General features: G+C 42.6%; 1 protein-coding gene across 1 annotated transcript in view; it reads right to left on the bottom strand.

The window, feature by feature from the left end:
- The window catches only part of AOAH (acyloxyacyl hydrolase), a 155,339-nt gene that overhangs the window by 59,012 nt on the left and 73,912 nt on the right, over window positions 1–22,415 (bottom strand). The window contains exons 12-13 of the mRNA XM_072964672.1: window positions 21,814–21,908; window positions 3,941–4,032 (exon numbers count right to left, since the gene is read on the bottom strand). Of these exons, the coding sequence (XP_072820773.1) occupies window positions 3,941–4,032; window positions 21,814–21,908 (187 nt within the window). The remainder of the gene's footprint in view (window positions 1–3,940; window positions 4,033–21,813; window positions 21,909–22,415) is intronic.

Below are 22,415 nucleotides of genomic sequence, written 5' to 3'. Positions count from 1 at the left end.
CTGTGTATTTCAAAATGATTACCATGGTAAGTTTAGTTGTCATCTGTCACCATACGAAGATATTTTACATAGTTATTGACTATATTCCCCACGCTGTACATTCCATCCCTGTGACTCATTTATTTTGCAACTGGAAGTTTGTACCTCTTAATCTCCCTCACCTATTTTTATATTGCTTTCAAACAAGAAGCTCTTCCTTCCTGAAGTTCTGGGATTATTATCTATATGGGTTACTGGGCCTTGGCTTCTTTAACCTAAATAGGATTTTCCTGTTACATTAATTGCTTTTGAAGGTGACCTGAGCACAAATAACTATTTTTAATCTTTAAAAAGATTCTATTTTCTTCTCACTTACAGTTCTCCCTATTGTTAGGCTCCCAGCCCCCAAGCTGCCAACCTCATAGAAGGTTTTTTTTGTTTGTTTGTTTTGTTTTTGCCTTTGACCTATTCAATTGCTTTCTGGGTGACATTGGGAAAAAAGCCCCGAATGAAACACATAATTTTAAGGGATATTGCTTTTTGAATTTTCTGAAGCCTGAGAGTCAAAAGAACAGATTTTATTAATGTTGACTCAACTGAAGGATGTAAAGATTTGTAAAACTAGGGGTTATGTTTGTCTTTTAATACATGCATGTAATTTCAATTAGAGTTACATTCATCTCATAAAGGAGGTATTAAATTTTGAGGGGTGGTGGGCATGATCGAAGAAGGAAAGGAAAGCAACCATCTTCTCTCTCAAGCTGCATCTTTTTGCTTTCAAAGGCACATTTTCCAAAGAACATTGTTAACACCCAGAGCATGAAGCTGATCAGAGATAATAGGAAGCAATTTCCAGAGATCCAGCTGAATAAAGAAATCCATACATTCCATCCCATGTCGATAAGCATTTGGACTCATAGGGACATTTGCTCAGAACGCCTGTGGCAGCTGCCACATCTCTCAAAACGCTGCTTCTAGGCCAATGATCTTTTCATTCTCCTGATTCCACCTGAAGAGGACTTCCATCATATGCTCATCTCTCTTTAATGATTTTAACACACTTTATAACTCTTTGTTCTTTTAAGAAGATCAGCCTAGCACAGATTATCTGCAGGTATAATTTGCATTACAGTATATGAGAGAGTTTACAGGGACACATGAATGGTGACACACAGGGAGCTGCTATGTCTTCATTTAGTGGGAGAATCCACTGCAATTCAGATTCCAGACAGAGAATTTTCTATCAAAATGAATATATTCCTCCCCATTCTAGGCAAGTGGCAGAGACACAGGCTTGATACACAGAAATAGGTGGCAAAAGAGCACTCAGGGAGAGAGAACTAGATTGCTTGGGGCCCCACAAATGCATAGAGAGAAAAGCCCCTGCAGGGCAGGTGGCCAACCAGGCGGGGAGCCCAGCTCCTTAGAAATACAGCCTGTAAGGGCAGTGCTCAGAATTAGTGTTGAGGAATTTGCATACTCAGTCTGTGTTTTGAAAATAGCAATGAAGAGCCTAATATAAGAAGGTGCTAAGTCAGCAGACTAGCTCAGGATGGTGATGATTTCCCGTAAGCCACACCTGGATGATGTTGTTAGATGTTGTGAGATGATGTTAGAATCCCTCTGTTTATAATTGTAAGAATTATAAACCATTGTGTCTCTTCTAAGGAAGATCTGCCTGCCTGCTGGGCTCTCTGCTAGAATGATGGGTGGGAGCTGCAATGGGATTGAAGGACCAGCGGGATTTCACATTAACAAGGGAGCCCCCTGGTCTGAGGACAGGACAGATGCAGAAAGAAAGAGGGACACTGGCTTCCCCAGCACCTCCCAACAAAAGCTAAAAACAATTGAACAGAGTCTTGTTGGAAGCAGAAGCTAAGTCTGAGTAGGTTTTGGGGAAAATTAGATTCAGGAGACATGGGGCAACTCTTTGTGGGTGTGAGTTGTAAGCGAAAAGAGATGAAGAAACAAGTTTTCACCAGTTTAGCTGCACACGGTGAATGGGTTCCTCTCTCATTCTTTGAGTGGCTCCAGTGAAGATTTAAACAACTCAGCAATTAATTTTAAACATCAGACTGGTGTTTCTTTTATGGCAGCTCCATGAGGATTTAGGTCAGAAGGTGGGGCTCGTGTGTAAATTTAAGCTTCTATTAAAAGTATGGTAAACTGTGTCCATTTCTCATTCATAGCGAATTCTTTTCATTATTGCTATAAAGGCCTGGATTTAGGTACTCCTCTACATAGACTGCTGGGTTGGGTGGAGGGTACTTACATAATACTTTCTCAGCTTTTGATGTTGACAGTGGAGAGATAAACAGGGCTCCCTTCCAGAATGCCGCTGCTGGGCTCTCTGGACGTGTCCAGGTGACAAAGATAACAGCAACTGCAGCTGAGGAAAGAGGGCCTGTGGAAGGGGCTCAGGGGGCCCAGACCGCTGGGAGTATGGAGATCCCGGGAAGCAGTGACAGGCACGTGATGGACAGCTGGGGCAACATGCCACCTCTCCATATGGGGAGGGCTTCTCTGGTTCTTAGTCACTTCCTCATCCTACAGCTGCCCTCTCAAACCAAGGGGCAATGGCTGAGGGGGCCATGCTCCTACAGGTAGAATAAAACCAGCACAGACCAGTTGGGAGTTGCAGGCTAGGAGTGTTCACCAGTTATGCTCTGCTACAATATGGCGCAAGGTTCCATGACGCAGATCCCACCACTTCTTATCCCTGTGTGGCCTTGGTCAGGTTTCCTAGCCTGTCTACTTAGCTATTAGATTCCTCAGTTGCAAAATGCAGAAAATAGTATCAATGAGAAAATCTCTAAATAACACTCAGTACAGTGCTTGGCACACAGTGAATGCCTAACGAAGCTTTTTTCTTACCATCTCTATTAGTGATCCTGCTAGTATTATCACACTAATGACAAGGACTAACCAAAAATTTTTTCCCATGATTAAACTTGGAAATCTACACCTAAGTTTGGAAACACATCTCCTCTACTTTCCCTTATTGTCACAAATATAAGGGAAGTTATGATTTCAACATAAATATGAGCATAATTTTCTGGAGGTTGGTTATCTTTGCTGGTTTCTTCTATGCCTCTTTCATTGCCCTAATCTCCTAATTCCTTTAGGGTTTGGGCCCCTTGCCTAACACCTCAAACGGAGGTGGCTGTTGACCATTTCCATGAGATCTTCTTGCACTGAGCCCTGCAGCTCTGGGCTGACCGTTGTGTTTTGGCACATCTATCTTGTATGATCATTACTTGCTTATTTGTCTCATCTGCCCTCCTTGACTGCAGCTGACTGCAGAGATGGGACATGCCTTATTCATCCTGAAAATGTCTACAGCATCTGTGCTTGATTAGGCAGTAAGTATTTCATAAGTATTTGTAAAATGAGTGAGTAAAGATACTAATGAATTATTTGTGATCTGCAATGTCCTCCATTAAATTAAAAAAATGGGGTGCTCAAATTATAAATGGCTGTTCCCAGGCCTCGAGTCAAAACCCAGGCCCACACAGCACGTGGGCTTTGTGTGTCACTCAGCCTCCCCAGGCATTGTCTCTACTTTCAACACCAGAACATTAAAGCCAGGATGATTCTGGGCCCTTGAAGCTTGACTAGCATCTGATAAATATTAATTTATGAGAGTAAATAAGCAAGTAAACTTCCTTGACTTTTGAATCAGAGAAATTCAGTGATGTGCTTGAGCATTTTTCATCAGAGGTCAACTCTAGAGCCCCTGAGCAGGAATATTCTCCCTTGCCAAGATGAAGAAGACATTAATTTGCGTGACAGCCCACTCCACGGTGGATTCTATGTCAGTGGTGGGTTTGTTGTATGTCACTCATGTTCCAGAAGCAATTCCTAATAATTCTTATTTCAACATCTTGGGAACAAGCCTCATCTCCTGTTGTTCCCATACACAGACATATTGAAATGTTTGAGGATGTGCAAACATACATACCCACGAGTGGAGTTCAGAAATCCAGTAGCACCAGAGAGTTGGGGCCAGTTGAGCTCATCCGTAAGAGCTGTTGGTAAATTGAAGAAGGATTTCTAAAGGAAAAATGAAGTAGTAATTATCAAAATGGTCACTTGTTTTCTAGAGAGTAAGACTATCTATTGCCCAGGCATTGTTCTCTTTCACTCTGCTTCTTAATCTCTTTGCACTTAAAGCACATGTCTCTTAAGTTTAACCACCTTCTGAAAATTCACAATGATCAGCATCCATTCAGGCGCTGGCTTCCATTCAGCTCCTGGGAGAGAGGCAGACACACAGCAGCTCACACTCATCCCTCATTTGAGAGGGATGCTTCAGTAGATGGGTAAACCTTCCACTCTTAAATTTCTGAGATTTTTCTCCATCTTTCAGTTTAGATAATCAGAAAATCAATTGTCTGAAAAGTAATGATACTCAAGCCTCCAGCAAAAATGCCTTCCCTGTGATCAAAGCTATGCCCTCAGTCATCACGATGGCGCCTCCTGACCTCCTTGGGTGGGTGGGGGTCCTCAGACACCTTTGAAAACCTAATTATGCTTCCTTTCTTCATAAAGATGCTCATATATTCAGCATGGCCTATGATTTCAAGGGTTTCAGAGAAACCCTGCAACTCTTGCACAGACTCTGATGAAAGAATTCCTGACATGGAGGGTTGGCAAAATTAGAATTCCTTTGAACCACATCTCTACGGCTTGTGCAAAAGCATAGAAGAAAAATGTTGCCAGCTTTGTCTCCTGATTTTTTCCTTTTATAAATGACCTCTGGGATAAACCTCTCCTTTGGTCTAATTCTTAGAAAAAACTTATCTAGACTGATATGTTCAGAATAGAGTCGCCAGATTTAGCAAATAAAAATACAGACTCTCAGTTACATTTCAGTTTCTATGAACAAAATGTGGTATATACATACAACAGGACACTATTCAGTTTTAAAAAAGGAGGAAATTCCGACATGCTACAACGTGGATGAACCTTGACAGATTATGCTAAGTGCAACAAGCCAGTCACAAAAAGGACAAATACTGCCTAATTCTACTTACATGAGGCATCAAGAGTAGTCAGACTCATAGAGACAGAAAGTAGAATGGTGGGTGCCAGGGGCTGGGAGAGGGGAAATGAGGACTTGCTATTTAATGGGTACAGAATTCCAGTTTTGCAAGATGAAAAAGTTCTGGAGGTTCGTGGTAAAGCAATGTGAATATACTTAATGCTACTAAACTGTACATTTAAAAAGGGTTAAGGATGGTACATTGTACGTTATGTGCATTATATCACAATTGAAAATATAAATATGCAAAAAATTGAATTTAAGGTAAACAAAGAATAATTTTTAGCATAAGTATGTCCATGGCAATATTTGGAACATACTTATACTAAAAAATTATTTGTTATGTATCTAAATTCAAATTTTTTTTGTTTTTTAAATTAATTTTATTTATTTTCTGGGAGGAGGAGGTAATTAGGTTTACTTATTTATTCATTTATTTTTAGAGGGGGTACTGGGGATTGAACCCAGGACTTTGTATATGCTAAGCATGTGCTCTACCACTTGAGCTATACCCTCCCCTATTTAAATTCAAATTTAACTGCATGTCCTATATTTCACCTGGGAATCCTAGTTTGGGTAAAAACTCTGAAAGCCAATGATCCCTTTTTGCCTTGGCTGACAGGAAACCTCAGTGCCTGGCTGCAGAAAACAGTTAATCTCAGGTACGTAATGTCATCTCTTCCACATGGCTTATGTTTCTCAATCTTGAAAACCTATGCCTCTTTTGGATGAAACTGAAAGCCTTGAGTTCACCTTCAATGTTATTTTAAAATAAAAATAGGGGAGGAGGATACAGTTCAAGTGATAGAGTGCATACTTAGCATGCCTGAGGTCCTGGGTTCAATCCCCAGTACCTCCTCCAAATATAAATAAATAAATAAAAACCTAATTATCTTCCCCTCGTAAAACAGAGGGAAAAAAAGAGCTATAGGATAAAAATAAATTAAAGATCATGCCTAAAGACAAAGCACATCAAAGCAATTATAGCACTGAATATAATTCTTCAAATGGCCTATGGCCCTGCCCCCTGCTTGCTTCCTCACTCATGATGAACCTCACCCTGTCTCCTAAAGAGATTCTGAGTCTGGAGGCTGTGAGGGAAGGAAAAGCCATGCTTCTCTTTCTTTAACCTCTTGAAAACATATCTTTATATATATATATATTTATTACAAAGTAGTCCATGTTTGTTATAAAAATTCAAACATAGTAATTTACAATGTAGAAATAGAAGCCCCCCAGCACCTCCCCTCAAGAGATAACTACTGTGAGATGACCACGGTTAACATTTTGTATTCTATAGATCGATCTATCTATCTATCTATCTATCTATCTATCTACCTATCTGTCGACACACACATATACATAATATATATATCCATTATATATATAATGGATATATATATTATACATATAATGGAATCTACCATCATTCTTTAAACTTGGAAAAACTCATTCTTCCTACTGTCAGAGTATGTGATAGCTCCTATCATCATATAGAGGATGAGTACTCAAAAGAAATAAAATATAATTTATATTTCTAAATTTTGGACTGTTACTGGTTAAATTGTGCTCCCCCAAAAGATAGGTGGAAGGCCACTATCAGCATGTCAGAGTGTGACTTTATTTGTAATAGGGCCATTGCCCTATTATATAACTAGTTAAGATGAGGTCATTGTGGTGTAGGATGGGTCTGTAATCCAATATGATTAGGGGATCCTTTTCAGAAAAGGAAGGAGAGACGTGAACACAGGGGGAAGACCATGCGATGATGAAGGCAGAGATTGGAGTGATGCTTCTGTAAGCCAAGGAGCACCAAGGACTGACAGTGGTCACCAGAAGTTGGAAAAGAGACATGGACTAGATTCTCTCTCAAATTCCTCAGGAGGAATCATCCTGCTGACATCTTGATCTCTGACTCCTAGCCTCCAGAACTATGAGAATAAATTTCTGCTGTTTTAAGCCACTCTATTCATGGTACTTTGCTGTGGCCACCCCAGGAAACTATGACATGGTCTGAATTGGACAATTTGCTTATAGTTCTTATGATTCAAGGGTCCGAGATCTAACCCCTTCTACTGTGCCGACGTACTTCTTGAAAGAAGTCATATAATAAACATGTTCACACACAGTGGTTATCCCGGGGGGCCCTGCACTATTTTCCATGGTTTTGTGAGCTTCCTTCACTCTCCTCAATTGCCTCCACCTTGCTGTGCCAATCCCAGGGCCCCAGCCCTATCCTTGTCCCAAGTGTGATTTTCAGAATGGTAGGGGCTGGAAGTGAGTAGGAGGTAGTTGAGAAGGACGGCTTTTTGGGATACATCTGTATTAGTTATGATTTACCCCTTCAAAGGAGCAGAAACAAACTCATGGAAAGGAGGCGCCCAATAAGTCTTGGAGACCATGGAATTCCAGTGACTGGTACTTTGCCCCCCCTTAGCAGGAGGCACCCACCACTTTTTGCTCAAAACTCTACCACAACCATGACTTAGCTACTCTCTGTTTTAGTTTCTATTTCTCCTGACACTATAAATCAAATGTTTTCTCTGTTCTTTAATCTTATTTTTTCCCTAGGTCTTTCTGCTTATAGTGTGTGCTTGCTGTAGGATTTGAGAATATTCAGTTCTGCTAGAGAAGACAAGGAAAACAAACAGGTTGGATGAAACTCATAAGATGTGTTAAGTTGAGATAGTGAGCAAGCAAGCATCTCACAAGCTTTGGGAGTCGTGGGCAGAATTTATGAGCTGTGTTGGGTAAGTCAGCAACCTGTAAAACATGTTAAAACCTAAAAGAATGATACAACACTCCCCCACACCACTCTCACCTTTTCTCAGTTATCAGCCCAATGACAACCGCAGACTTAGGAAACCGGGTATGGAATTAGGCTTCTGATTCTGGGTGAGTCTGCTCTTCCTTTCAGAGGAGGGAGTTAGGCAAGAACTCTGCTGACATAGGGAGATGTGTCTGATACCCCCTGCAGCTTGGAATAATAATGGAGGGGATGGCATTTCTGAAGTGGGCCAGCGAAGTAGGGAATCAGGAGATGAGACCTCTATGTCTGGCTCTACAAATACAGTAAAACTTCATGGTTTGGATATGACACACTGGAAATGGGTTTCATACTCCATCCAACCCCCATTCTCAATCAGGGGTGGGTAAAAAAATTTTATCTCTCTGGTAGGGGAAGAAAAGATGTTGAGAAAGGGGTAGACAGGTGAAGAAATGGCCAGCAACCCTGTCTTGGGAAGTGGGGTCTCTGTGTCCCCAGCATTCTCCCAGCTCAGTCTCTCTGGATCAACCTGAAGAAATGGTCCCAACTACCACTGGGACAGTCCTGGAGAATCCTGGACTCCGTGCTGTTCTCCAAGAAGGCCCAACCAGCCCTGGAATCATCCCCATCAGGGTTTAAACTGGAGTAGACAGAGGCTGGTGCTGAACTGCAGCTGGGACCAGAGTGGGTTTGCTTCCCACAGCTGGAGCCCTGGAAGGCCCAAGAAGGTCAGCTGCAAAGGCGTGTCCTGGTTAGTTGATTAACCTTGAAGTAATGCAAATGTGTGTTTTCCTGGTTGAATATTTCAGACTTCACTTATGGTGTTATGGAAAGGTTTTACTTCTCCTAGTTGTGGAACATCAGGGAAGATGTAGCTTTACCAGGGTCCCAGTTCTGATATCTCTGATCATTATCCTATCTACTTCAACAAGACTCTTGGGAGAATCAAAGTCAGTGAAAGAAGCAGATTGACAAGCAAAAGCCCTTCACTATGTAAGGCATCATGTTTAGGATGGATCAGCCAGTGTCCCTTTCCAAGTGGACTGTCCCAAGTTTAAGAAGAGTAAAGTTTGTTGCCAGATAATAGAAAAGATCTGAGCAAGCAAATGCAAGTCTCAACCCATCTTTTCTTCCTTAGTAAATTTGGCAGATAAAAATGAGAAATAACAGCCATTAATAGCAGAGGTTTTATAGACCCTAGCAAAAAGAGAATGTTTAAGTCATATCACATTAAACACTAAAAGCCTTATTCATGCAACATTATACCCAAAATATTTCAGGCATTTAAGGCAGGAAAAATGCAAATTAAGATCTCCCTCATCAACTCCTGCTTATTCGTCTTGAGCATTTATGTTCTCAGGAAACTCATCTTAAATGTACCTTAAATGTACATATGTGGAAAGACTTAATGTTTACCAAGAAAAAATTTCTAAATTTGTAAAGAGCATCAGAAACTCAATGAGTATTAAATCAACTACTGTGTTGCTTCACATTTTCTTCTGATTTCATCAATGACATAAAAGCATTTTACGTCATAACTGGCATGTGTGTAATATTTTTGCATAACATTTTCATTTAACGTTACTTTGCATGTGTGTATATTTCTATACTTTGAGAAATCCTACTGGCTCTCATTTTTAAGTAATACCTAGTAAATACAATATTTTGGATTTGGGATTATTTTAAGCCCTCGCTTCAACAAGCAACTTGTATTCGGGTTTCTTAAAACCATCTTAGGTGAGAGAAAGAAAATGATGGCACCAATCACACATTCACCTGGTCCTGCCAACCTTTCAGTGACAAAGGGCATATTCTTGGTGCCCTTATTTCACTGTTTACATTTGAGCCTCCCCATCCAGCAATGCTGTGGATGATTTTCACAGTGTATTCCCTTTTCTTATACTCTCAACTGGGTTAGACCAAAATCGATTATTTTCAAATAGTACAAAGTCACTTGGAGGAATCTGCAGCTAACTGCTATTGGAAAAAAATCATTATTAGTTAAACAGGTCTGTAAAAAAATTATTTCCCAGAAACTAAACTCTCAAAGCAGGCAGATTTTGTTGTTAAGTCTTTTGATAATGGAGCAAGAGTCTCAAGGCCTGGGAATCAGAGATGATGTCTATCTGTTTAGCGTTGGGACCAGGGGTCTCCCAGTCCTGTTGGTCGGCCACCTTTTCATCTGTCCTGCAGGTGGTATAGGAGAGACCTTCCCCCTTAAGTCTTTCAGTTCCACAGTCCATCACACTGTGACCTGCCTTCTTAGGCCCATTCCTCATCCCCAGCTCCTACCTCCCCCTCCCCTGCCCTTCTCTCCTGCCCTTCTCTCTCCCTTTCTTTCTCTTCTCTTCCCTTTCCTTTCCTTCCCCTTCCCTTCCCTCCCCTCCCCTCCCCTCTCCTCCCTTCCCCTTCCCTTCTCTTCCTTCTTTCCTCTCTCTCTCACTCACCCACACACACACACACACACTAGTGTCATTTCTTATATGAATACCAAATTATGAAACTTTAAGAGCTTGACTCTCACACACACTTTCTTGCTCTGGTCCCATTCCTTTAGGCTTTGGTATGTGAATAAATCCTATAAGCAAATGTACACCCATTTTTGGTGCTTGAATGTGCTGTTTCCCAGATAAATTTTGCATTTTAAGCCAGAATGGGGAGGGGAACTAACATCAAGTTCCCCTGACGTACCAGGCACTGAGACAGGAAGCTTGCACAAATTCTTTAACTTCATCCAACAACTCTGTGAGGCAGGGATTCAGTTTTCTCCCTCTCTTTCTCCTCCTTCCATTCCAGAAATACTTTGAGCAACTACCATGTATCAGATACTGGATATTACTTCTTAAAAAAGAGCAAGTACTAGGTCTCATACTAACAGCAGTAAATTAAATGATCATGCCTTAACCCAGTTAGAGATATTGAAAAAGCTCCCCCTTCCTTTTCTTTGATGGTACCTCTGGTCACTAGCTCTGGTCTGTGGAGGATTCCTGTATTTTCTCTTGGTGGAAAAAAAAACCCCTTACAATGGGCATCAGGGCCCAGAAAAGTTATTAGGAATAGAACTTAGAGGGTGTTTGGATAACATGCCAAAGTCACAGAGCTGGTAAACGGTGGGGCTGGGATTTGAACTGAGGTTCTGGTAGAACTAGGAAAAGAGAGGCTTCAAGCAGATGGGAACCCTCATGGCCTCAGCTTTTCATAGCCCTCTTGTAGCTGGCTCCTGCTCCTCCCCTCAGCTGCCAGATCTCCTGGAATCACAGCATTGGCTAAGGTGGGGGTGCTAGTCGTTGAAGGCAAGGCTTCCTGGGGGCCTGCTGAGGGCATGGTCTCTCAGACACTGCTTTGGATAATAAGTTCAGAACTCTACAGATAACTCTAGAGTTGCCTCCAACTTTTCCTCCTCTGTGTTTCTCTTTCATAGAAGCCATGCATAACTTATGAAGAATGCAGAGTAAGTATTTTGGGGATAAATACTGAAATGACAATGTGACCCTACTCAGACACCTACATACACACCCACTCACACTCCCAGGGCCTGTTCTGGCCTGACACCCACAGGGGAAAGGCAGCCACGGAGAACAGTGCCCTCTGCTGCTCTGGAGGTCTGCCTTCCAGACGAAGGCAGGGCCTGGCCGACTAAGTTCCAGGAGAACAGGGAGAGGATGTATCATCAGGTTTCTGCCTCTCTAATTTCAGGCTTAACTAGACTGGGCAGCACTGTTTAAACAAGTTAATGCTTTGGTATAGGCAACTTCAAGAATGAAATGTAACTTTGAGTTAGATCTGTAAACTTTACAGTCCTATGGGCAGTGGGATGAGTTTGCTATTGAGATCCCTGTGGCCCTGTAATTCATTAAACACACACACATACACACAGAGACACAGCAAATGTCAGCCTATTGACCATGGTACTTTCTTCATGGAGCCCCCAGTCCAGAGGGGCACAGAAAATACACACTTCCCAGCTGGGTAGCCTTGAAGACTTTCCTTAACTCCTCTGTGTTGAAGTTCTTTATCTATGGAGTGAATTAATAACAGCACCTATGTCATTAGGTGGTTGAGAGGATTAGAAAAGATGGTCATGCCTAAAGCTTAGACTTGTAAGTGCTCAATAAAAGTTAGCTGTTAGTGGCACCGATAGGGAAGGCCAGGGTAATAGGAAGGACACCTATCCCACTTGTGGAGGTTTGGGGGAGGAATCTTGAAAGAAATGTTACCCAGTATTAAGTCCCGTAAGGTTAGGAAGAGGGAGCCACTCAAAGAGGGGTTGGGAAGAAACAGTTTATGCCTTGGCTGTGCTGTACGCAAAACCACAAGGCTGAACTCCTCATGTTATATACAAGGAAAACCAACAAACTCCCCCTACTCCACCCCAAACAAACCCTACACACCCAGTAAGCCGGTTAGCTATTGCTATGTAGCAAATTACTCCTGAATCCAGCAGCGTACAACATACTACATACTAGCAGATTAGTAACAGTAACTGCTCAGCTCCTGGGATCATGTCTACTCAATGCCCACTGAAACTTCAACTTGAGCTAAGTAAGCAATTTTCAGGGAAAAGGTATATATAGCATTTCATCTTTGATTCTATGCCAGTCCAAAAACTTATGGGGCAGTGAAGATGCAGTCATATAAAGAATTCTAGCAACTATGACCAGTAGACAGAAGGCGACAGGATGGCAGGCAACAACCTTGCATCATTTTGCCTGAAAATAGCTCTTTTTATTTTTTCACTTTTACCTTGTCAGCTCCTCTTAGTCTTTTCCTTTCCCCTTTTCTATTGTTTATGATTTATGCTCTAACCCCATGGTTGATTTAGTCAATGAATGAGTGGAGGGGTGCGTTTGTCTAACTGCCCCATATCAGGTGAAATTTTTTTCCTACAGAATTCAATTCCTTCCACTGGTACTTCCAGAGTGGTTGGAGAACTGTATCTAAATTCACAGAAGGGAGAAAACACGAGTTTAAAATGTCCCATTCTTACACAAAGATAATCGCCAATCAACTTTTTGTGGGGCCAATGGAAAAAAAAATTCTTCCACATACAGAAATAGGCAACAAAGGGTGGAGAACATAAAAGTCCACTCTTCAGATACTTCATGGGGTTCTGTAAAGGTTTGGTCATTTCTGAAGCATCCAGGCTGCTATTTGTCTGGGGTAGGGGAGTCTCCCTCTTTTGGGAGGTAAAAATCCAGTCTTAGACTCTAGAAGAAGCCGCAAGTCCACAGTCAAGCCACAGAGGTGAGGCAGGGGAGGCCGCCACCTGGGCACCTCAGGATCAGGGCTGAGCTGGGCTCTTAAACCCACTGTCTCACTCAGAAGAAAATGATCTCATTTTCTTTCTCTTCCATTTCACCTTCTACTGGGAAGCTGTCACAAAACCCCACTGTTCCTATTATTTCAATTTGAGTTAGTGCTGCAGCTTCTGGCCAGGGTCCTCTGCCTCTGCACCCCCACCCCTATCTTCAGCAGTGTATCCCAGAATCTCATGGGGTGCTTCTTTAAAACGTGGATCCTGTTTGGGCAGGTTTGTGGTGGGGCCCTAGGATCCTTCTTTTCAGTAAGTGCCCTAAATGGCTGCACTGACTGCCAGGCTTGGGAGAAGCTGCTCCAGTGCAGCTACTCAACGTCGGCCTCCACGTGGTGCTGCCCCTGCCCCAGCCTCCTCTCCCAGCCCTGTCTCTCCCACCACTCAGCCACCTGTGGCCCCTCTGACCTCCAGGCTTGTCACAAGCTCTTCCTCCTACTTCTCTGTCTTTATTGATCAGTTGCTACTCATCGGTCAAGCATTAGCTAAATCCTGACCTTTGTGACAGCCCTCCTCTGCACGGTGCCTCCTCCCACTCCCATCATGCCTTATTATATGAGAGGAAGGCACATTTCCATCTTAAGTCACTAATTTGGAGATTCTTTGTTACATCAGCTGAGCCTGTACTTCGCTTGAATAATAACTAGTCTTTTAAGAAGGGCTGGCCCTCCCACCTTCTTGCTGACTCTCTGTCGTGAGACCACGACCTCTTTGGTTCTTCTTGAGCTACTTTCCTTTGGGTTTCTTATCAATCAGGCTTTAAATTCTTGGCGATGCTGTCCTCAGCTTCTGCCTCCAGAATCTTTGGACCTTGTGTTTCATAATGCTCCCCCTGATTTTCCTCTAGGATTGATGGTTTAGCTCAATCCTCTGACCAATCCTCCAGTCACTGCCTTCAGTAGGAAATCACACACAAGCCAGTTTTGACTCCCTCAGGCCTTGGCAAGGAGTGGGCTGGGTAATCTCTGTCCTGGTCATTCCCCCAGGAGTAGCACAGAGGGAATTAGCTGAAGGAACCAATGAATGAATGGCATGTAGCAATCAATTCCAACCATCCAAAATTATTTTTAAATGCTAGAATTTTCCTCTTCCCACATGCCAACTGACTTGAGACTGTAAATGTTTCCCTGATGAAGACAGTTCTATGAAACCCATTTTATGGCTGAGAAACTTGAGGGAGAGTGAAGGAAAGTGGTAGATATAATTAACTGGAGAGCAGGAAATTGTTCTCCGGTCTTAGCAACACACTGGATCGCACAGGTGTTTACTGACTCATGCTGCCTCCCTATGCGGAGATCTCTGTCTAATGTGCTGGGAGAGCAGGCATGTGGGCTGAGTAATTACAAATGCCTTTCAGAAGTATGGAGCTTAAAATAATTTCCTCTTGTAGGTTTTCATAACAACCAGTGTTTATGTCTCTGTAATTCTTGCAGAAGGCAGTGAGGGCTAAGATCACTGATGTTTTCAGAAGGATAAGCGCACAAGAGCACCTGACTTTGCTGGCAGGTAAGAGATCCAGATGCTCACCTAGAGTGGGAAGAAAAGGTCATTGAACTGATCAGGACTCAAGGCAACAGCCTGCCTGGCCTGTGCCCATGAACTGGGGAAGGGAACAGAAGAACATTCTGTCTCTTGTGGTCTGATGGCTACTGGAGAAAAGGATTCACATGGTGCACACAACTCTCTTTTTCTGACAGAATAAATGAGAAATAACTAGGATTGAGGCTTCTCTTTTCAGTGTTTCTCATCTTTAATCTGCCAGCCTGAAAGATATTGGAGGAACGGAAAATGTAATTCTGTCCAGTTTTCCTAAACAACATCTGAAAAATCCTCATCTGAAAAAAAAACATCCTCATCTGAAAAAAAAATGTACTCTGACTCTTAATATTTCTAGAATTGACATGAAGTTAGCTGCAGTACAATTTCCATATTTTATTATGCGCCATGAAAATCAGCCTATATGCTTAATGGAAGCTTTATGCTCACTGATAAATCCAGAATGTGGAGATGGGGCAGGTTAGTGAGAGGCCAGGCAAGAGCTCGGGTACCGCCAGTGCTGTCTGTGGGCTAATAAAGACCAGCCAAACCTGATTTACAAAACCATCTCAAAGAGAGGAATGAAAAGCACAGGAGCTCGAAAGACTAGAGCCGCTCTGCTCTCAGGTGAATATGCATTTTCTGCAGCCAGATTAAGGATTCATTTTGTCCTTGACACAGCACGAAATTCAATCTGCGCCTACTTACCCTATAGACAACGGCCTGCCAGGGGTCGTGCTAAGATTTTATAATCGTGCAGGCAAGAGTCTTCGCTAGCAAAATAAACATTTGGGAAATTGTATTTCAGAATCGCTTCTCCCTCCTCTCCCCCGACCTGTCATGCAATTCTGGTTCAGTGAAATGCAGCGTTTAATATTTTGGAAGTAATTTTCAAGCAGATGGGGAAAGAGGCAGGAGGGCAGCATCTACGGCTGGCCTTGATGATCTCTCTACCTCCCCTTCTTTTTCAACAAAACAACTCAAGCAGTGATTGTTTTTCCTTTGGAAGAAAAAAAAAATTAGACAGCATGGAAGTGTTTTCAGATTTTGTTATTCTTTGAAATCTTTCTAAGTTGAGGTTTTTTGGTGTGATATGGAAAGCTTATTTTGAATTTGACTACTAAGGACATCTTGGAAAGATGCTAAGGATTTTTTTTTTTTAAAGGAGGAAGAGGGCAGAAAAGTCTCTCTGCCCCCAGCAGAGTGAGGCCCAGACCCTGTTTCTATGGGACCATGAGGGTGATTCTTCATATTCTCTTTATTGAACTACAACTATCTTTCCAGATGAACACACCCTTAATCTAATTAGCTGTAAACAGGCCTCTTGGGTGCCACTCCACTTTAGCTAGTGGATGGAGCGAGCAGGAGAGGAGAGGGGCTGGTGCAGGAAAGATGCCCAAGACTGTGGATTCCTTTTTGATGAGCACAGCTGGGACAGGGTGATGTATTTGCAGGAGTGTTTTCTGCCTTAGAGGGAGACAAAGGCAAAGACACGCTGACTAGTCTGACAAAGGGCAGAATGGCCTTTTATAGAACAATGAATACTCATTTTTTTCTACAGCACTTACTGCTCTTCCCAGAATATGATTTACTACTTGGCGCAGCAAAGGAATGGCACCAAACATGCGGGGGGTTCCTGAAGGGTCTGGTTGAAAATACGCATTCCCACTGTCAGACCCCCAGAGAGGCCACCCGGCAGAATTTCCACCTTGGAAGAGGTGGTTCCTTTGGGTGTGGAACACGAGATGGTGGAGGGATTACAGGGTGGGGTGAGGGGCCGGTGGGCACTCCGGAGTTTCACAGTCAGTGCAACAGAACACAAATTCAGAACCTCCATCTGCTGAACAGGTCGGAGGAAGGTCATGCAGCCTCATTTTAAAGACAGTCTTTGGGTGTTTGTCCCCTCCTGGTCATTTTGGGAAAGAGCCCTAAAAGGCCACTGAGGAGGAAATGATCTGGCATTTGGTGAACGGCAGGCAATGTGGGCGCTCCCTGGGTGAGGCAGGTCCCAGGTTAGTAAGGACCTAAAGAAATGAGGCTCTACTGGGTCGAGGCCACGTTGATGACCAGCCAGGCCTCTGATTCCATGGGGCCCATGAGACTGAGTAATCAGCGCCGGCCTCTGACAGCTGTTTCCTGCCAGTCACCCAGCCTTGAGCCACCGAGTAAGATTTCTGCTGCTCTTCAGCCCCCTTGGACATCCCTGCTTTCCGGTGCCCAGTGCTGGCTGGAGCTGATTCCAGACTTGGTGTGGAAGGGTTTGAGCGACTTGTGCTGGGAAAACACCAATTGCCTCTGGGCTCCAAGCCCACTCCTCTATTATTCTCTGCTCTGCATTATGGGGCTGGATGCTACAAATGACACTTCCCACACTCCTCTGCAGCTCCCTGCCAATAAGAAGTACAGCTGGGAGATGGGCAAGTGGGGATGGGGATGGGAGCAGGAGAGGAGTAACTGTTTTCTGGCTTTCAGGTGAGGTTGGCATCCCCAGCAGCCTCCAGCCTCCTTTGCTGTGGAATTCCAGCCCCTCTCCACACTCCTCAGTGGTCCCAGCAGCAGCTGTCTGTGTGCCTTCAGCAGTCAGAAAACAGGCTGTGCTGTGATCTGAGTACCAGCTGCCCACCTTACTCCAGCTTCTGGTAATACCCCTTCCTCATTGTTCCTTGGCCCTGAAGTCAGCAGCTGCTTCCTGCAGTGATTAATCTCTGATAATTTCAGCATCCCTCTTTTTGTTCTAATATTTGTGTAATCAGTTTCCTGTATCAGATCACCAGTATAGCCAATCCCCTGTATTAAATCCTCTCTATTCGAATGCTTTCAGCTTTCTGACTGACCCCTGACAAATGCTGACTCTGACACTGACAAGAAACCCAATTTAAAAGGGTTCCACCTGCTGAATTAGCCGAAAGGTTGCAAGGTTTCTCTATTTGTGGTGCCATAACTAAAAGGCTCTCAAACGGGAGAACCTATGGGCAGAATGAGGACTGAGGACACTGTGACGGGAAGAGATGCTCTCTTGGGGAACCTCGTATATTCCAACACGCTGTGGAAACACTTGGGTTGAGAGGCTAGCCCACATCATGCTGACGGCTTCACCATTTTGCCCTACAAAATGTTCTATCATACAGTGCCTCTTCTCTGGCATTTCTAGGTGTGAAGAATTTTGAAAACTACACTGCAGTACCCCACAACCAAATCTTTCTATTGTAAATCCTCAAAATTCGGACATGAGAGGCAGTGGGAAAACTGTATGGTTCTCAAAGTACCGTCTGGGGACCCCTGGAGATCTTTGAGACCAGCACACAGTGTTCATGAGATCATTGTTTTCATCATAATACTAATAATACTAATAATTCAGAAGCAGATCTGTGAATCCAACTGTCTTCTATCCAGATATCAAGGAGATTCACAAAAGTGAGAGAGAATGCTATTCCTCTAGCTTATTTTTTTGAAAGAATGCTATTCCTCTAGCTTATTGTTATTGAAAATACATTATTTATCTTGCTGTGTTTTTTATTGTTATATTCCAATGAATTAATAAATCCCATTATGGAGTTGGTACATTCTCTTCACTGAAGTTTCACACTCAGCCCCTGGTCATCTGGAGTTTAACACCCACATTGAGGTCAAATCCACGCAATACTCTCCAGGATTTTCAACGGCCCAGGCTGGCTCTCCCTTCCTGGGGTCCATGTCCTTGCCCTGGGACACATACTCTTTCTGTCCCACTGCCTCAGTCACTACCCTTACATTACTCACAAGAGTGTCAGACACCAGTTCTTTTGACCCCAGTCTCTGGAGACACTTATGCAAGTCTCTTAGTGGCCTCCTAACAGTGAGGAGAAGCACCGCCCCCCTTCCCTCATGGGGACAGCTGAGCCCCACTGCCCTACTGACTCTAGACAAGTTTAGAATGGTGGGGGTAACTTTCTAAGCAAAATCTCTCTGTTTTATTCTTCTTGTCCCATCTTTCATTCTTATCAAATGATATCCCACAGAAGTGGCCCAGGCTCAGAGTACCTAACTTTTAGCTTGAAGAGTGTTAACTGGGAGAGACATCAAAGGCTTGAAATAGATGAGAAAATGACACTAAAACTGTAGTGTTGTCCCTACATTATTGACATACTGGTTAAACTCATGAATTCCAATTACTATTACGCCTCATGTGAGCTTCTCATTGGCCCTACATCATTGCCATTCTCATAGTCATTTCTCAAAACTACTCATTTACTGCCAAAGAGTGATAGTGGGAAATAAGCCCAACCCAAGCCAACAACTGCTGATCTGCAGTATTTCAATCCTTGTGTCGTTGCAAAGAGCAGAGAAAAAATGCTACAATCCAAATGCCAATTGTCAGGCCTCTGCGAGGGGGCTGGCTGCTGGACCGCGGGAGTGATTTCTTTAAAGTGTCTCTTCAGTGGGTCTTTCTCTTCCCTAGAGACTTAGCACCCTGCAGAGGGAGCTGCTGGCTCCAGTGAGAGTGAGAGAGAGGCTGTCCCCACCCTGAGGACCCTGAAGTGAGAGGCACCCCTCACCTCAGCCTGCAGAGGCCAGGTGTGGGCTAGGAAGGCCAAGCATGAGGACACAGACCAGCCTGGCTAGCTGCCACCACTGCACTGCGTGAACTGTGCATCTATCTACTTGTTTTTGTCCTGAATCCAACATACAGTTTCCAAAGCATTTTCACAGACCTTAGCTCACCGAAGCACATGGCCTTGCCTACGATGGTTCCTATCAGCATTTACAGAGTTTCTGGTTAGGTGGCTTGTTCAAGATAATGCTGGCAGGAAGTGGTTCTGCACCTCTTGGCTGTGTGACCTTAGGCAGTCCACTCAACCTCTCTGAGTACTTGTCTGTAAAGTACTATGAGGCTATGTTGTAATAACACCTACCTAAGATGGCTTTTATGAAGATTAAAAAAAAGTGATGCTTTAGTATTCTTTAGCTGGTTTCCTTAGCTATTTGCTTAAGACCAAATAAAACAATCCCTCAAACGTTTGGTACATACATAACAAAAATCCATTGAAGAAAAATTAGAAAAAAATTTACCCAGAATTTTACCATCTAAAGATACCAGTGTTGACATACTGATCTACAACCTTCCAATTATTTTCTTTGCAACACATGAACACACATATATTCAGAAAAACTGGCTCATATATTACTATCCTGTAACCTGGTTTTGCCCCCTAACAAGTTATCATAAATATCTTTTCTTGGTAAGAAATGTGTTTATAATATATGTATTAACAGTTGCATAATATTTCACTTTATAAATATAGTATTTTCACATATTTAATCTATTTTTTGATTTTTTAATTTCTTTTTTCATTTTTGCTCTTATAAATGTCTTTGATGAACACTCATGTACATAGATTCTTGAGCAAAGGACATTAGTTTTAAAGATAAATTTTCAGAAGCAGAATTGCTGGTTAAAATCACAAACATTTTAATGTCACTATGCATATTGTAACTTGTCTTTCAGAGAAGTTCTAGCAACTGAAACTGTCATTGGTGGTGAATGAACGTCCGTTTCACCACATTCTTGCTAAAAGTAGGCTTTTATCACTTTTAAACCTTTGCCTTTTTGACAGATAATAAACGATACTGCATTGTTGTTTTAATTTGTTCTTCTTTGATTACTACTAAAGATGAAATTTTTTATATTTATTGATCATTTCTTGATCACTAAAAAATTAGATTGTTTTTTCATTATTGATATGCAGGAACTCTGTTATTAGGATTTAAATCTTGTCTTACGTGTTATAAATATTCTTCTAGTTTTTCATTTGTCTTTCAATTTTATGAATTTTTTGACATTGCATATAGTTGAAAATTTTCTGTAATTAAATCTAGTAATAACATATTTTTTTTTGCCTTCCTCTTATAATATCATGCTCAGAGAGCTGGAATTCTTCTTAAAATAATTTTTTTCAGGAAGGCATAAATCTGTTATGTTTTCTGAATCTTTGAATGACTGAGCATACATTTCTGTGGCCCTCATGGAAGAACAGTATCTTGGCAATTAAAGCACTTTTGACATACAGCCCTCAAAATGCTGGAGAGGCCGTGCTACTGTTTCCTGAAATTTACTGTTGAGAGAGAAGTTTGATGCCAAAAAGATTTTTCCTCGTAGTATGTCTCCTAGTTGTTGGTTGGGCAGAATGATTGCAAGATTTCTGTTTACATTGGGATAAAAAAGAAAAGAAAGACATGGTGAGGAGAGTCTCTTTTATACTCTCTGGCATTTAGTGGGGTTTTTAATTGAAGTTAAGGATTTCCTCAACTCAAGAAAATTACTACCTTTTATTCTTTATTTGGTCACCATTTCCTCTCTGTCTGATGTGTTCTCTTCTTCTGGGTTTCCTATTCAATCTCTAGGACCCTTCCTGTATGTCTCTTATCTGAGTTCCAGAATTTTCCCAGTTGGCTAACTGGTTGGCTCACCCTATTTTTTGCTGGTCAGTATGGCCACCACATTTTTACATCAGGCTATTATTGTTTCACCTAAAATGAGTCTTCCCTGACCTCAGAGTGTTCCTTTTCCCCTGAGTCTAATCTGCTCAAAATTATTGCTGAGAATCTGAATTTAATTATCTCACAAAATGTCACTTTCTTATAGCAGGCTTTTTTTCAAAAGTGCTCTCTTCTTGGCAGATTAGGAACATTTTTTAATATGTTCAAATGTTTCTCTGCTCATCCTTAGAAGGGAGGTCTATGTTTTCCAAGTTTGGGCACTTGTGAGAGGTTCAACCAGAGAGTGTTCAGGGTCATGTTTGATTTCTTCAGTCTGAGAAAAGAGGTTAAGGAAGAACTTATGATTTCTGTAATTTAATGTCCCTGGATCAGAGTTTCCATTTCGTAGGCGGGACCCACATCCCGCGGTGGTTGGAGGGCAAGGGCTTCCTCACGGTCCCCAAGTCTCCTTCCCACCTGGCTCCTTCCTTTCCATCTGCCTTCTCTAACGGCCAGGATGGCTCTAATGTGAGCCTGTTCTCATCACATTGTTTGAACTGCACTGCACTGAAGTGGCTGTGAACTGTGCCTTTTATGGCATATTGTGCTGAGGAGGGACATTTGCACCTGTTTGGAATTGGCAGCACATCTAGAGAGAGCAAGGGGGAAGCTAACACAAAGGCCAGCGCATCCGGGACAATTACCACCAAAATTACTTACCAAAGACATCTGCGAAGCTGTGATCCATTCGGGAGCGATATGAAAATGAGCCCCAGCCGAGTCTCCCAGCAAAATGATTCCCCTGGGCTGTGAACCTGGGGGGCACAATTTATTTGCATTACTTCTGCACTCAAGTAGTTTGGAGCCTCCAGGTTGGGCAGTTAGGTGAGCACGTATCCTGGTGCGTGTTCCATGCACAGAGCATCGTAAAAGCGATGCAGCAGTGCCACTTCTCACGTGCTGGAGGGTGAGGGGCAGAGCATTTAGGAGCTGGATGAGATTTCTAGGCCATGGAGACTGCGAGCTGAGCTGCGCAGATGCAGGTGTGTTTCCCAGCTCAGCATAAAACAAACTGCTGTGCAACATCTTAAGTGAATGATGGATGAATAAAAGCATCAAAACTTTATCTGAATTCAGAAATAGGCCCTAAATTTTGGTTCTGAAAATTGCTTTCTTGGAAGACACTCCCGTTTCTGTTATAATTCACTTTACAAGAATGAGTGATCTCATGGAGCAATTTTGATTTTTCAGAGATGTTATGGTCTTTTAAAGTCCTTATTCTATATACGTAAAAGCACTGGATGGATGATTATGGCTGATCA

This window comes from Vicugna pacos, chromosome 7, assembly GCF_048564905.1.
Source record: "Vicugna pacos chromosome 7, VicPac4, whole genome shotgun sequence".
In the NCBI taxonomy this organism is placed as follows: domain Eukaryota; kingdom Metazoa; phylum Chordata; class Mammalia; order Artiodactyla; family Camelidae; genus Vicugna; species Vicugna pacos.
The sequence above is the reverse complement of the archived record's forward strand: the minus strand, read 5'-3'. Positions and strand labels throughout refer to the sequence as shown.